Source organism: Acyrthosiphon pisum, chromosome X (genome assembly GCF_005508785.2).
Source record: "Acyrthosiphon pisum isolate AL4f chromosome X, pea_aphid_22Mar2018_4r6ur, whole genome shotgun sequence".
Lineage (NCBI taxonomy): Eukaryota > Metazoa > Arthropoda > Insecta > Hemiptera > Aphididae > Acyrthosiphon > Acyrthosiphon pisum.
This window is the reverse complement of record NC_042493.1, coordinates 75,823,990-75,841,260: the sequence shown is the minus strand read 5'-3', so window position 1 is coordinate 75,841,260 and position 17,271 is coordinate 75,823,990. Positions and strand designations below refer to the sequence as shown.

At 28.6% G+C, this 17,271-nt stretch overlaps 1 protein-coding gene across 1 annotated transcript; it reads right to left on the bottom strand.

Annotated features, from left to right (window-relative positions):
• Positions 1-445: 445 nt before the first annotated feature.
• LOC100572335 (charged multivesicular body protein 4c-like) lies at positions 446-7,496 on the bottom strand. Its single transcript, XM_016802250.2, has 7 exons — positions 6,758-7,496; positions 6,474-6,701; positions 6,214-6,391; positions 4,345-4,459; positions 3,781-3,834; positions 808-934; positions 446-732 (listed from the first exon to the last, which is right to left on the bottom strand). The coding sequence occupies exons 2-7, from the start codon at positions 6,682-6,684 to the stop codon at positions 698-700; spliced, it is 720 nt and encodes a 239-aa protein (XP_016657739.1). The 5' UTR covers positions 6,685-6,701; positions 6,758-7,496; the 3' UTR covers positions 446-697.
• Between the last annotated feature and the right edge of the window lie 9,775 nt (positions 7,497-17,271).

Genomic DNA, 17,271 nt, shown 5'->3' with positions numbered 1-17,271 from the left:
ACTTATAAACTTGAATTTTGAGCATGGAAATAACTAAAAAATTCCAATTTTTATGTGCATACATTATAATTATGTTATTATTAAACTAATTGCTAACAAGTAATAATTTATCATATAATTTTAGTATTTACTTCACTATTAATGTTTTACTTGTATATAATAGATTTCCAATAAATTATAGTATTACCTAATATAGCCATGGTGAAGTAAGCCCTCCCATATAAACATTTTTTTCTGGAAAATCCAAAGATGTGTAAATTCAAAAAATTACATCGTGAATTCTTTCTAGCATATAAATATAAACAAACTTTTTATCAGATAAAAAAAACATCATCTAAAAATATTAAGGATATGGATTTAAATTTAATAATAAAAAAAAATACAATACATTTATAAATAAAACAGCAATAATCTTTTAAAAATAAAAAAATTCTATCTATATTATATAATATTTTATTGATGACTGTTTTAAGAACAATCCCAACAAGTGAAAAAAAATCAAAATTTTATACAGGTAGCTGAAGGTTAGCTAGATGAAAGGTACATTTATATTTTATAGCAGTTTTAAATTATTGAATTCTTAATAGATTTTGAGAAGCGCTTGAGTTACTCACACAGAAGTAGTTTAAGTTTATTATAAATAATTATCCACAATGTTCAACCAACCACTATTGTCATTTAAGATAATTTCATGTTTTCATGTCCTCATGGAATTTCTCCGTCCAGATGTTTCTAAAAAAAATTTTAGAAAAATAAATAATACTTAATATATTACTTTCAAATAACAATAAGTGATAATAATAATACTTTTCATTTGTGCAAGAGGTTCAAATGTTGGCAATGGATAATTTACAGCTAAAATCCGATCCATGTTCATTACTTGTTCATCCAATTCTTCTAGTCCAAGATTTTCGAATTTTTTTAATGATTCCTTCTATACAAATAATTATTTTATTTTAATTGTTGAACGGTCACCAAGGAATACATTTTCAAATACTTTGAATTTAGTCTCTATTATACTTATAATAACTGAATAGAATTAATGTAGCATTTATTCAATTACAATAGACACTAATTACATATTATACGTCTGCATATGAATGTATTACCAGTAAACAAATAATTCTACAAAATCATCAAATTACATATTTCTACTGGAAATTAAGAGGACGTCGTACCCGCATGTGTTATCACCATCTTACTAATGCATAATATATCAAAATGTACGTTCAGAAGTTCCAATTTTTAGTTGTTGGCTTTATTAGAGTGAATTGATTTATTATCAAACTTAAATGTATGTTTAAGTCTAGTTGGTTTTTTACGATATTTTTATTTTTAAGTGAATTATCAGCATTTTCAAATATTAATATTTTATATACTCATAATTCACAAAATTATTGTAAAAATCCAAGGAGAGAACACAAATAATTTTCTTATATTTGTGTTAAGAAGGCGGAGACAACACATGCGGGTACAACGTCGTCTTAACAAAAATAATGTCACTTTTAAAATCAAACCTGTAAATAAAACTAGCCATCATATGAATAAAAAAAATAATATAATAAAAATTACCAATCGTGCATAGAAACCATACAAATTGCATTTGCAACACAATCCACATATCCAAAAATATATAATTCATTAGACATTAAACATGGAAAACTGTTTTAAGATTCATTGAAAAAAAATTACAACTTGTTTACATCAAAAACCAATTATAGATGTGTTGAGTATAAGAATTTTCAATGACCATAAATTTGTTCTAATTATAGATATACGTTATATTATTTATTAATAATTTTGGTGTTACTACCATAATATTGTATTATCTAACCAATTTTATAATGTATAGATGTTTTTATAACTTTATTCAACTCATAAGTTACATTCAATGTTTAAATATTATTAAAAATCAAACGGAAAACAAACAATAACAATTTTAGTTATTTTGTTGTAATTCAAAAACATTATTCAAGGTGTCTTGAAATATTCACTTATATTATTATATTATTTATATATATTATGACATTTTCAAAATATTTAGATTAATTTTAAGCTATTGCCAATTTACACCACCTTCCCATATAAACAATTAAAACAGACCCATTAGGGGTTATGCCCTCAACACCATTCTAAAATACATAAAATAATACTTCATTTATTATAAATTATTAAAATTTGGATAGTCATTCTGCGGTATAGTAACGTCTGAGTCTTTGTGTAGATCACTAGTATGTGTTACATTTGAATTTGTTAACTAATCAATGATCGTTGCATATAAAAGTTGATTTTGAGTGGTGAATGGTAAATTTAAATCAACTATCTGTTGGAATTTAAACTTTTTATCTATAATGTTTTACTGCCTGCCTGCCTGATTAAAGTAATAACTTATGTTTGCCAAAAACATTGCTTATAATTAGAGAACTTGATGATCTAAAAGAATGTATAAAAAATTCATGAAAAAATGCATAAAATGACATAAAAATGTTAAAAAATGGCATGAAAAAATAATTCTATTAATTTATATTTTACTATAATTAATTAATAATAATAATTTTTAATAAATAATAACATAGTTTTGTAACTTTTGTAGAGGTATATTCGCAAATATTAAAGCATGACATAAATTGTAATTAAAAGATGTCTTTTTAGATGAATAAAGTGTAACTTTTAACAAGAAAATGCAAATCTATATAAAAAAAAAATACAAAAATGAATAAAATGTACCAAAAATACTAACATGAAATTCCATAAAAATGTAAAAAATGCAAAATAAAAATTGTACCATTAGATTCTATAATCCATGACTCAAGTTTCTGTAGAGGTGAGCAACACATTAGAGTAAAAGAAAAAAAAATTCAAATGCATCAAGTTCTAGGCCCTACTTATAATATTAGCTATATAATATTATATTATCAATTATCATACATTATTGTTATTTGTTATTAACTAAGCCAAAACTGATGTACTGCAGAACTATGTGAATAATCTCCTGGTGTAAAATATAGAAGCTTATAATTAGTCTAAATATCTTGAAAATGTAATTGTGTATAGAAAATATTAAAAAAATAATGTACATAATTTAGTAAAGTTTCAACTTTCAAGTCCCCTCCATTAATACTTTTTTGAATTATAAAGTGCAACAAAGTAACAAATATTGTTAAAGGAAAAATAATTTTTTTTTTTGCATATAATATCCAATATCATCATAATTTGAATTTTTGTATTTTTGAAAAAAAAATGTTAGAATATTATGTGTTTTCAATATTTTAAAATATTAATAAGAATCCAAACATACAGTATTCAGTTATAAATTATAATTTATATATTTTGATTTTAGTAGGTTTACCATATTATTATGTTGCAAACTGCAATTGTATTACTATAGGTACTACAAGTGCAATAATTTATAGGTAGATAATTAAGTACTTACATATTAATTTATGCCAGTTACATCAAAATGTAAATATTACACCAAAGTAGAATGTACCTATATTTAGCAATCAACCCTTATCCAATGCACAACTACACATTTACTGCCAACCTCATTTAGACTTACTGCCAACCCACCATGATACTGATCAATAATACTTAGATTCGGTGCCACTGACACTGACTCTATAATATAGTATCTTAAGTCACTATAACCCACAAATAGGTGTTATATACATTAAAATTAGTATTATGCCAACCTATTTTAATACAATTTAATAAGATTAGCTGTCACAATAACAATGTGACCGAACCTATACAAATGAAACACCAGATCAATATTATTACTTGTTGGTCCAATTCTTCTAGTTCAAGATTTTCTAATTCCTTTTGTAATTCTTCCTATATAAATAATAATTCAATTTATTTATTAAACAGTCACCAATTTCATCATCTATTTATCCTATATTTCTTATTCCTCCATATTCATATAATTGTCAGAATAAATATTTTATATTTAACACAATATACTAAATATGTGGATATATAAAAAAAACTAAAATTAAGTGCAATCATGTGTTACCTAACCAATAAAAAAGGCATTTATAATTTAAGTTAGCTCCTATACCTTTATATTTATGAAGTAATTTATTTTGAAATTTTTCTTTTTGATGTAAAAATTCTAGGTAATAGATGTACTAAATATTCAAACAATAAAATGTTATAAAAGTAATTATTAAATAATAAATTACTGATAAATCAGTATATACTTAATTATTTAAAAAAATTGAATTAAATCCATCAGAGAATATGACTCAACAAATGGACAAAAAATAATATCTCTGTTACAGGGTTCCTTTCTATTTAAAATTATTAGGTACTTCACTTTTAAGCAAAAATCATTTTTCTTACATCATCTTCATCTGTTTCCGAACTGGTTGAATTACAAAAAGCTGCTGATACTTCCTGAGTTAAACCATGTGACTTTGTAATATCATCAATCATATTATGAATATCATCTATATTGCTATAAGAAAAAATAATATATTATTATTTACTCTAAAACCAATGTTATATTTTTTTATTTTGTAGTACAGCCATTAATTTAATATTATGCTAAGAAACACTAAGGACTGATACATGTATAAAATATACAATTGTATTAAATTAATATGACTTCTAACTATAAAGTCTGTAAACACATTCTGGCAAAGTTTGATAAACTAGACAACAAGTTAATACGTTTAAGATGAATTTCATAACAAGTTAAATATATAAATATTATATTAAATATACTTCTGATATTTGTTTGATTAATTAATTCAAAATGTCCTAATTGTGAATCATATAACATAATATTATGAGTATTATTTATATTGCTACAATAAGAAATATTTTTTGTTAGGTTTTTACTTTCCAATAATTTATAACCATTAAATTTATTATACTAAGACAAATTAGCTGCTCATTAATTTTTAATAAATAATTATATTAAATATATTTGATTAGTCAATATTATAATATGTATTGCATGTTATTATATTGGATGCACTTGATTTATAAGCACTTAAAATTAATAAATAATTAATATTGAATTTCTAAATAAACCATGTGAAAAAACTATCTAAAATAATTGATCAATCGATCATGTTTCTATCAATTAATTATTTTGTGTAAAAAATTAAATGTACAACTACCTATATCAGAAAAATATACAGTTTGGACTCAAAACATTCTCATAGATTGAAAATGATGTTTTAACATTCACAAAAGTTATCAGTGGATATAATATCATACATGTATAATACTTCAGGTAATCGGGTTATTATAGTTTCCAGATTATCATTATACCTCCACTCTTATAGATTTGTACAGCAAAAAATATGTGTACAAATATTGTAATGATTGATAATTTAACACAAAACATAAGAAAAGAGAAAAACATTTATACTGAAAAAAGGTAAAAATTATGTTTATTCTATAACTTAAGAAATAAATGAAACACAATTGTGTATGATAATTAATTATATTGGTAGAAAGTAATAACCTATTGGATGTACCTAATGAAAGAGTTTTTTGTTGTAAAAAAATTGTTACATTCCTAGTGAATAAAATTTACTGGGTAATTAGCTTATAAATTAAGATCATAATACTAATTTAGTACCTATTATGAAACACCATTAATATGAAATTGGATAAATATGAATATATGATAGAAAAACTTGACGTGTATTAGTATACCAATTGTACCGTAAGTCATACTAATAGGCAACCAAAACATTACGATAATACATTTGTTTTTTAGATAAATGGACTAATGGAACAAGAAAAGACAAATTATTTTAATGAATAGATTAAGCTTGACTTTATGTTATTTGTGTGTAGGGATTCAAAAATTAAGAGAATAAGTAGCTAATCATTATTATTATTTACATAAATATCTAATATGATAAGTTTAAAACATATTAGTACCTATATTACAATTAATTACATATTTTAAATGTTTGATTGCCATGTAATTTCAATACACAACTAATATGTTTATTTGTGCCGTGTGTATTGATAATGATACACACATTATAAAAAAATGTCCCGGTCAGAATGGTCAGTTTTGTCATTTTTGGCCTGGCACTCAATGTGTAAAAAATAAAAAATATTATACCAAGTTGATGTTATTCAGTAGGTATTAATTAAAACAGAAAACCAGTCTGAATTTTAGATACCTTATCTATTTAACTACAAATTAATAACTATTCAAGCTCGCATTCTGATGATACTTACATATTTTCACTGGCCGTTTTAACGGTGCTTAAAGTCGATTTCATTACATTAACCAAAATTGTGTTTGTGTTAGCACTTTCTAAGGCCAAACGTTGTTTTATGACTGTCAATAAAATACCTTCGATCTGGGATGAATGTTTCTCGTAACAGTTCTTTCTTTTTAAAGCACTCAGCGCGACTGCAACAAAAATGGAAAGTACATTAAAGAAATTATTATCAAGTATATCTAGGTAGGTAGGTTATAAGCATTTAATATCCACCTCGTTTATTACTGATAACATTTTGTTTTATTGTAGCCAACTCCTTTTTTATATTAATATCCAATATTTCACGTCTCGCCATCAACAATTTTTCAACGGATCGTAATTTTACCAATGCATCAACTTCAGTCAATGATCTGGTCGATGGTTTCTGATCTGGTTCCTTTGTTTCTTTTTTCTTGCCTCCAAAAAACTTACGGAAGAAACTCATTTTATTGCAGGACGTTCCTATAAGGTGTTAAATTAGTGTCGATGTACTCTACTTTACGTGTGTAATTACTTACAGGTACATAAACGATTCGCTAATAATTTAAGTTTCAATAACTTTATTCATTAATTTATAAAAATATTCTGACATTTGTACCAGCAACAGTGATTTTAAATAACGTCCTTCTTACTTTTAAGCATTAATAAATAAGAAATAACGGCGACTGGCGAGTTCTTAATGTCTGAATAAGACGACTATGACAAAATAGACCAGACAGAATATTTATTTTGTCACGAGGACGACTAGTATAATATATTGCATGGGACATGCGTTTCAGAAAATTAGCAAGCGTCCTGACTCCTGATAGCTGTCAGACGTACCAACCTCTTATTAAAAAATGACGCCTTAACTGGGGTCATAGACGTATAATATATAATATATTTTAACCTAACCTGACTGGGGTACGTAACACCAAGTTACATTTGGTAACACTCAAGGTGAATTGAAAAAATAAATTAACACTGGGAGCGCTGTCGACGCCTATCGTACTGATGGTTAGGCGGGTTCCCTCCTAGGTAGAGTCGGGAGATTGTATTTATTTTCCCGAAATGTCGCATACATTTTGTCTTAAGTGAAGTGTATTTAAATTTATTTGATAATATTAGTAAAAATAGTACTTAGCAGCGTATACAGTTATTATAAAATGTCCGCAAAAATATTTTCTCCCCCTAAAAGCCTAACAAAGACCAGGGTGGGTTATTTCCATCTTATAACCATCCCTTAAATACGGCCACCCGACCACTAAAGACAAATCACCCATTTAGTGAAAGAGGCAGACAGGAGCCTGCTTTCGAATTTGTTGTTTGACTTAAAGTGTTTTGACGAAATTTTTAGTGCACTAATAACTAATTGTACTATTTAATTATCACTATATAATTGTATTATTGAATCGTATATTTGTTTGGTCTAATATTTTATACACTAAAAGGATATTATCTTATTTTTCATTTTGTATAACAATCTTTTTTAGATATCTTTGTAAATATTAAATTTGCGATATTGTAAAGTAATATAAGTTGTACAAATATTTATAAATTGTACGTACATAGTTAGTTAAAGCTTCAACTTGCAGCATTACATTTAATTAATTGTTATGTAATTTTAAATTATCAAATACATTATTTTTTAATAGATAAAATGTTACCGTTGGTTTTATAAAATTAAATATTTCTAGCTTATTCAGTCAGCTATCAGCTATCACATATCAGCTTGATACCACAAAATTGAAAAGTTGTAGCTATTGTAGATATGTCATATAAAAACAGTTAATGTTTATATCAAAAAAGTGTAAAAACTAGGTTAACATTGCAGTATTGCACTTGGTCCCACCACTATATCTCATAGGTAATCTATAGAAGCAACGTTCTTAGTTCTGACTCTGAATCGAAAAAAATCGAAAACATTTTTGAAAAAAAAAACTGTATCAAACTGTTTCAAACAGTTAAACAAGAAGTTTAAACAAAATAAAATGTTTAAGTTTTAAACAGTTAAAAACAATGTTATAAACAGTATATTTAAAATAACTAAATTTTAATGTAATACCTATGTAATTTACTTACATGTCAATATGTCGTGTACTGGTGTACTAGTATATTATGTTTCACTTAAATCTTAAAAATATTTTAAATGTATTTTAAATATTTTCTGACTGGAGGTTTTATGAGTTTTTTTATGATTATATTAATTATTAAGTAAAAACATTTTAAATTTGGTCATTAATTATTCAATACAATTAAAAAAAAATTAACATGAACGATGATAATAGTTAATTTTTAATACTTTAACTTTTTTCTAAAGGATAAGACGTATCTATTATTATTTATTATTAATAATAAACTAAAAAAAAAAAATATTCACTTGGATTTTACAATTTTTTAAACTTCTCTTCACTGAATAGAAAGTACCTACATGATTTTCAAAATCATCATTATTTACAGAATCAACATTAATATTTTTATTATGCAACAAATTTTGCAAAAGGAAAATTTACATTGCTTTTTTTAGTATAGTATTTTTATATATTATATTTTATAATAATAATAATCCCTAGGCAATTTTTATGTAGTATTTCAAGATTATTAACGGTGTATAATATAGCCTTATATATTACAATAGTTGGAATGAGAAATGGCCTTTTTAGTCCTAGTTTTAAATGCATTGCTTTTACTCTCTTCACTGAATAAAAAGTACATCGTACCTACATGATCTTCAAAATCATAATTATTTACATAAACAAAATTAAGTGAACAAACTAACACATCTAATAAAATATAATTTATAATATACCATGTAATAATATGTACTAAAATAATTTAATTTAATTTAATAAAATGTTCTTACATTAAAAAAAAAATAATCGAAGACCTATTTCCTAAATAACTAGATAACATAGAAAGGAGAACAATTTTTTGAAAGTTAAAATTGGACTTCTGGAAGTACCTATATATTTTTTACCAGTTATTGGTCAAAATGCACGAAAAAACTAGCATGAAAATGGTTTTAATTACCCTAAGGGAGGGGAATAAGCGGTCTACCATGTACCTTGGATTGTTGAAGACCATTTACGTTTTTGGATATGGGGCTTCATTTTATATTCTACTTTAGGGCTCCCAAGTGTATAGTTGCGCCACTGATTATTAGTACCTATTATTATTATTATTTTCACTGCAGTCTCGTTTATAATTTACAGCCCCACAATGATATAAGGTTAACAAGGGCCCATGGTACTGTTTCAAGATTTTTAGTACAACTTCTCGTTTGAAAAACCAAGTATGTTCACGGTCAATTTTGTTTTGCTGCCTACCAACTGCCAAGTTTGGGTCCCGTGACCAGGGGTGTATGAACTAGTTGCTACTCGACAGCGTTAGTCGTTTGCCAGTTTCACATCATCGGAAGCGGCACTAGGTGTCAGTCCCTAATCCATGGAGAGTGGCGACGGCGCGCATTATTAGCTCACCGGACATCACCATCACAGCATATTACTATACATTCCGATAAGAAACCCGAAAACCAACATAAAACAAAAAAAAATTGACTACGATATGATATACATATCCAGTGCGCAGTCGCGGCGCAGAGCTAAGTGAAAAAAAAGACCTCGCCACGACCATGACTATAAATAAATGTATTTAGTCATGGTTTCCATTCAATTCTATCTTAGTTCGTGCTTTAGATGTAGTTTACATATTCATTGAGCAAGATTAGTGGTAAACTTGATAAATTAATCATTACATATGAATAAATAAAACCAACTAATCCTTTAATAAAGTAATTAATGCTATACTGGATTTTATAAGAATTTTTCAATGTCTGGTACTCCTAAGTACCGTCAGGTGACAAAGGGTTTTAAATTATTTAAAAAAATATGTAGGTAAACACAGTTTATTTTACTGGCAGTGGCGCAAATAGGGGGAGGGGGGGGGGAGCCCCCTCAAAATCATTCAAAGCCCCTCAAAATATAATAGTATACCATTCTTAAAAGTATGTGAACGTAATAGCTATGAACGTGGTTTTTTTAATTAAAATATAGAAAACCATATTTAAGAAGAATACCTTGTTACTAGATCATTTTTGAAAGTTTAATGATTGTGTATATCGAGAATTGTTGATCAGCATTGACTCCTATCAAATAATTGATGAAGTTATTCCTAATAGTAAATTGTTAAAAAAATTACTAAAATAAAGTGAAAAATGATTAACTAAAGATGATTTGTATAATTTAAATAATATTTTGATAACGTTTTATTTCGAAGTACCTAAAATTGTTATATTGAATATTTTCCATTTGGTGGTCCTTAAAAACATTTCCTTGTAACAAAAATACTCTCATCCACCACTGAATTACCAAGGCTAGATAAATTTGGTATAATTTGCCTACATTTTGTAAACGGTAAATTGGCCCTGAGGAAAGAAAGGTAGCTGGTAAGTTGGGTGGCTTCAAACCCAATTACCCACATAGCCGTAACCATTATTTATACAATTATAAATCTAACTTCTAATAAAGATTATATAACACATGTTTTAATTTAATTATACCTAATAATAAAAATTTAATTTGTTTTTTAATATATACAATTTATACCATACAATTTTTTTAAATGTATACAATGTATACCATAAGAATTTTTAATTTATAATATTTATACCATACCTATAAAACTTGATTTCTTATTATTATACATTAAAGAAATTAGAATAATATACTATACAATTTTTTCCCGAACTCAACTTACCTACTACCTTTTTTCCGGAACTCAATCTACCTATTACAATTTTTGGGACCCAATTAACCAAGAAAAGGTCATTCGGGACCCAATTTACTAATCCCGGAATTACCTTCCACCTAACCTAATTCTTCTCCGAAATTGATTTATACAATATATTACATTTACTTAGTTTTTTGTTAATTTTTTGATGAATTAATTAAAAATGTTTTTAGCTAATTACAACATAACAATATACTATTAATTCTAAATTATGGTGTCAATAAGATAATAACTTACAAAAGAATATTAACAAAAATGAACAACTAAAACTTTTTTACTTTTGACAATAACTAACTAATAGTACCAACTTATCTAATTTGCCACTAGAAACCACCCTTCAGCCAAGTTGAAAATCGAAGCATTAGTAGTTATTATTTATGCAAAAGATGTTAACAAGGGCTAGGATTCTATGCATGGATGCATGTTTTTTCCTAGAGTCCAAATTGATTAGTTGTCATATATGTCTACGATCTGGATTACCCATTCTTTATTTATTAAATAGAACAACTTGTTTTCCCTATTTTGAACATACTGCATATAACAGTATAACTGCATAATTTGATTTTTTGAAAATCTTATGAATTTTAAATGATAGGTACCTATTTATCTAATGAACGTCTATAATTATTGGGTTATTTGTCGAATTGTCGTAAATTGACTAATGACTACTGACTAGGTATCTTATCTTATCTTAGTCAAACGACTGATAGGATTGCATATCCATTGTTATTTGTCTTTCATTAGTAGGTACGACAAGTTTTAGTCAATATAAATCCATTCATCGTTTCTATAACTGGTCATTCGTGTTTAAAAGTATTTGTTTTTACGAAAACCGTATAATCTGGTTTACAAGACAAAAAAAGGGTGGGCAAGTGGGTGTCGCTCTGCTTTACAGCGGCCGATTATTGTTTGTGCATTGTTTATTTACCTGTACCAAATTATCGTGCATTATATTAGGTATGCTCATCAACATATGCTGAACAATAGAAAGGTATAAAAAATAATGTTTGATTGAAAAGCAATTTTGTCATGTAATAAATATATACAAACAATTAAAAATATTACATTAATTCAATTGAATTGTAGTCATAATTATATATAAATATTATGTAGATAATGAATAATAAAGATTTGTAAGTTTAAAAATAATAATTATACATAGCAATAAGTTTTTGTTAAATAACCATTTAAAGTTCAAATTTTGACAAAACTCATCAAAATCATAAATTTAATTTTAATTTTTTATTAGTAAAAAGTTGTATTTCATTTATAGTCTACTTTAACATCAAGCCCATTGTAAATTATAGACATCACTAAACATTTAGAAAACAACTTGCGATTTTTGATAAACACCCTTCACCTAACCTTTCAGTTATCTTGTTAAATAATATTGATGATTAAAAACAACAATTTTAATGAATTTCTAACTCAAAATAATTTGCACATTTTCGTGATTTTTATATATTTTGCCAAAATTTGAATTATAAAATAATGCTTATAAAAAAATTGGACCATGTATTTTTATATTTTTTAACTGTTATTGTAACAATATATTAGGCGCCTTGTATTAAATTTTCAAGCTTTTTGACTCAAAAAATATAATTATATTGACATTTATAGAACAATGAACAAAAAAATATCCGTAAACTGCTCAAAACAAGTAAAAATATTTTGAAAAATGTATCGTGTATATAAAATACTAATATAAACATTCAGTCAAAATGTCATGTAAATACAGTAATTTTTTTTGGAGTTACTCCAAAAACAAAAATCGATTTTCCTTAATTTTTTCCCCGGCTCTTTTGAAAACTTCTGGGAAAGTGGTCCCATTGCACCAACTAGATTCACTTTCCCATCGAACAAGATACTGAAATGGAAAATCGAAGTATTATTTTGAATACTTATCTATCAGTTATCGAGTGCAGACACAAAAAATAAAAATATAAAACACACACCATTCTAAACCAGTAAAATGTCAAAGCTCTAAGTTCTTAAAGTTCTAGAACTTAAGTTGTCAAAAATATTTTTGAATACCAAAATTAAACTATGTTGTATGCACGATTAAATTTCGCATATTTTGGTAGGTTTTAAAGCTTAGAATGGTTAAAAAATGTAAGCTAAGAACCATATATAGAACAGGTTATATAGGACCATAGGTACATACCATTTATAGGTAGGTACCTACAGGACGAAAATAAGAAATATGTACCTTACCTTCTAATTTTCAAACTTCCAATTCTTAAAAACACAATTTCACTGACAACTGTCACTATTGAGTAAAACTATTTTAATTTTGTAAATGTAAAAATAATTTTATTTCACTATAGGTAGGTAGCTATACAAATAAAATGTTTGGGATAAGTGTTATTACGCATATTCTGTTGCTTATCCGTTATTGTAGAACAATATTGTAATTTAATATACAGCTGGTCTACCCTGCCGCCTACCCTTCATCTAGAAATCTGTGAATAATTATTTACCACCAGCTAATGACTATAAGCAGTCCTGTAAAGTATTTAAGTAAAAGTATTCAAATACTTTTTTAAATACTTTCAGTATTTGTGGACGCGTTAAAGTTCAAAAAATGACAAAATATGGAAAAATCACGAAAATTTGCAAATTATTTCGAGTTATAAATTCATAAAAATTTTCTTTTTAAATCTAAGATTTTAAAATGTAATGCAAGATTCCTTATAGGATAATCTACCTTTATCAAAAAAAAAATGTTTAAGAAACTCAAATTAAATTTTTATGAGCGTTTCTAATTCATATTTTTACAACATTCGATATTCACTCGATTTCTTACGTAATGATTTTCTTATTTTGTTGTAATTAAAAAACAAGAGACTGTAGAAACTTGAAAATTTCACTGAATGTTTATATTAGCATTTTCTATATACGATAAAATTTTGAAAATAATTTGACTCTTTTTGAGCTGTTTACGGACATTGTAAGTTTTAAATTTTTTTAGTTTTTTTTTTCTATAAATATCATTAAAGTTTTATCTGTTGGGCCAAAAAGTGTAAAAAATTAATACAAGGCTCCTGATACATTGTTACAATATCAGTTGAAAAATATTAAAAATACATAGGCACAATTATTTTTTATAAGTATTTGAAGATCAAATTTTGACAAAATGTATAAAATTTTAATTTGAAAAATTATTTTGTAGTTAAAAATTTATAAAATGTTCAATTTTTGTATATAAGGATTGAAAATTTAAAACAAAATTCCACGTAAGTAATTAATTCTGTTACCAAAAATTCTAAGAAATACATAAGCACAGTTTATTTTTATGGTCATTTTAAGTTCGAATTTAGACAAAATTACATATTAAAAAACCTTGAATAACTATTTTAGTTATTTTGTTGTGATTGTATAATATTATTTGTGGGTACTTGAAACTTCTAAAGTATACTATTATATATCTATGATAGTAACACGGTTTATTGTTGATGTATAACGCGTTACCTAAAGGACATTGTGATATGATTAATTTGGAATTTATTATTGATACCTATTATAGATAAATTTTTTTTTAATACCTACTATAGATAAGTATACCTATAATAGGTATATCTAATACCCAGACTAACAAACCGTCTCCACTCAGAATCGTTTGTCTTATACAGTGATATCATATCATTGAATTCAAATTTAATATTATCCATTATACAGTGACCCACTTGTTACTTGTAACCTACTGTACAGCAGAGTGACATCCACTTGCCCACCTTTTTTTGTTTGTTATTCTAATTATAAGATTAATATTACAGTAAAAACACATTATCCAAAAAAGTGGTCTCGTGCCTTATTGTATATTGGTCAGTTCTTGAAACTCTTGAGTACGTTTCATATTTCAGTACACAGCGTCCTTCATTATTCATCACTAAAAGTGTTGCAAATGACGATTCTGTCGTTTAAATTAAAAATTAAAAAAATGTATACTCAATAAATAATTGTGGTTTTTGAAAATTGTTTATTTTTTATACGTATTAAAATGTTACCTACAGTTTAATCCTCGTCTCCTCGTATCTAATACCAGATTGACATCGACATTCTTATGTCAACTATATTCAGTAGAAACAAGACATATACATGTACTGATGTATCTGTATGTATTGTAGATACTCTTAGTTTTTCTGTATAGCAACTAGACAGTTACTGTTCTACTCAAACAAATACAGCTTATCACGATAGGATAATTTTTATTGATTCGCACGAAAAATAATAATACAAAAAAAACAAGAAAAAAGGATTGATACCATATATATATAATTTCTCCAGTCCAAAAATATAATTGAAATGACCAATACATGTGATAATGGCCACGAAATGTTTTTGAAAGGTTCGAGGTGGCGATGTCAACGAAGGGATTGTCGTAAAGAGAAAGGTATTAGGGTAAATAATTGGCTGAACGGTTCGAGATTGCCGATAAATAGTATTGTGTATTTTATATACTCTTGGGCTCATGAACTTACTTCAGTGACATATTGCAAACGTGAATATGCAAGTCGCGCGGAACGAGTACCGGCCGTGGGTGACTCGCCCTCTCGCACGTCAACCGACACCACCGCCCTGGTACACCGACCGTACGACAGTTGCAACCGACACCAACCGTGTAATAGTTTCAACCCGGTACATGAGTACACGGTCATTTTTGTAAACCCATCGTTTAAAAAGTTATCATTTACAAATAAACGTCCGCCCGCGGACCTAAACCGGCAATCCAGTGTTGTTTTGTTCTTTTTGTCGAACATCGCGAGTGTCACCCGGATCCACCTCCACACACTCACAGCGACTGGCCCACCGCGGACTATATCACCAGCCATCTCATCGCCGTGACCGTGTCACATGGGCATACACGCGACATATGCAAAGGCCCAGATAGGACCACATGCTGCAAGGCGTGCGGAGAGTCGGGGCACCAAGTGGCTAACTACCAAGCAGCAGAGGAAAGGAAGAGGGCATTCCACGGGATCATCGAGGAAGAGTCCTGGGCAGGAACCGTGGAAAACGAGGCGTCGTCATCTCAGCAATGATCAGTATTATACAGATCAACGTGGATGGCGGGAGAAACGCACAGGATCTCCTGATGGCTACAGCAAACGAGCGCGGAACTGATGTACTGATCGTCAGCGAACCCTATCGCTGCGAAACAGAAGAGGAAGGGTGGTTTCCCGACAACACAAACAGCTCTGTTGCCTCTCGGCTGTAATTATAGCTTATCCCACAATTCAAGTGCAAGAAATCGGAACATAGAAGAGATAGCAGAGCCGGTAGTCGCCTATAATGCGCAGGATAAGTACGTTGTGGGGGCGTGCGACAGCTGCATGCCCAAAGGCCATTATAGGTGAAGCAAGAAGTCTGTCTATTGGTGGAATAAAGAAATTGAAGACCTAAGGAACGATTGCAAGAAGGCGAGGTGGAGGAACAAGAGGATGCGCCGCAAACCAATCGAGGTGCAAGAGCAATGTCGTCGTGACTTTAAAAACGCGAAAAATTCCCTTAGAAAGGCCATTAAAACCAGCAAGGAGTCCTGCTGGAGAAAGCTGTGTGACCAAGTGGAAAAAGACCCTTGGGGTCTCCCATACAAGCTGGTCACGAAGAAACTAATTGGTAGAAGGCCTATTCCAGGAATCACGATGCCCGGAAGGATAAACGATATCATAGACGGTGTGTTCCCAAGGTAACCAGTGATAAATTGGCCAACTTTTGACAGCCATGACTCATTTCCAGAAGTGACATGTCAGGAGGTTCGAGACTTATGTAGGAAGATACCGTCGGGGAAAGCACCTGCTCCAGACGGGGTGCCTGATGTGATAGTGAGAGAAGTCGCAAGCAGAAGACTGGAGATCTTTCAGGGTACATTCAACAGCTTACTCAAGAATAGCCTATTTCCCATCCCGTGGAAGGTGGCCAACCTGGTGTTGCTGCGTAAAGGCAATAAACCGCTGGAAAACCCGTCTTCCTACAGACTAATCTGTCTGCTTAACACTGTTGGAAAGCTGCTCGAGAGGATTATAAAGGGGCGCATGGAAAGACACCTGAGTGATAGTGAAGATCTCAGCGATAGGCAGTTTGGCTTCAGAAGAGCGCGCTCCACGGTCGACCGTCAACGCCATCCAAAGAGTCATGGACATAGTGCGCTAAGGGTAGCCAAGGCATATTGCACAGTCTCGGGGAATGCCATCTTGGTGGTTGCTGGAATGGTGCCTGCGCATCTAAAAGCGCTGGAGCAGCAGTTTAAATTTAGAGCGCTGAA

Bases quoted from the DNA above. Each gene is read 5' to 3' on its own strand.
- LOC100572335 (XM_016802250.2), bottom strand. From the start codon at position 6,684: ATGAGTTTCTTCCGTAAGTTTTTTGGAGGCAAGAAAAAAGAAACAAAG. The intron at 3,835-4,344 runs GTAAGAAAAATG...TTATTTATATAG, and splicing joins CGGAAACAGATGAAGATGAT to GAAGAATTACAAAAGGAATT. The intron at 935-3,780 runs GTAATAATATTG...TTATTTGTATAG, and splicing joins TAGAAGAATTGGACCAACAA to AAGGAATCATTAAAAAAATT.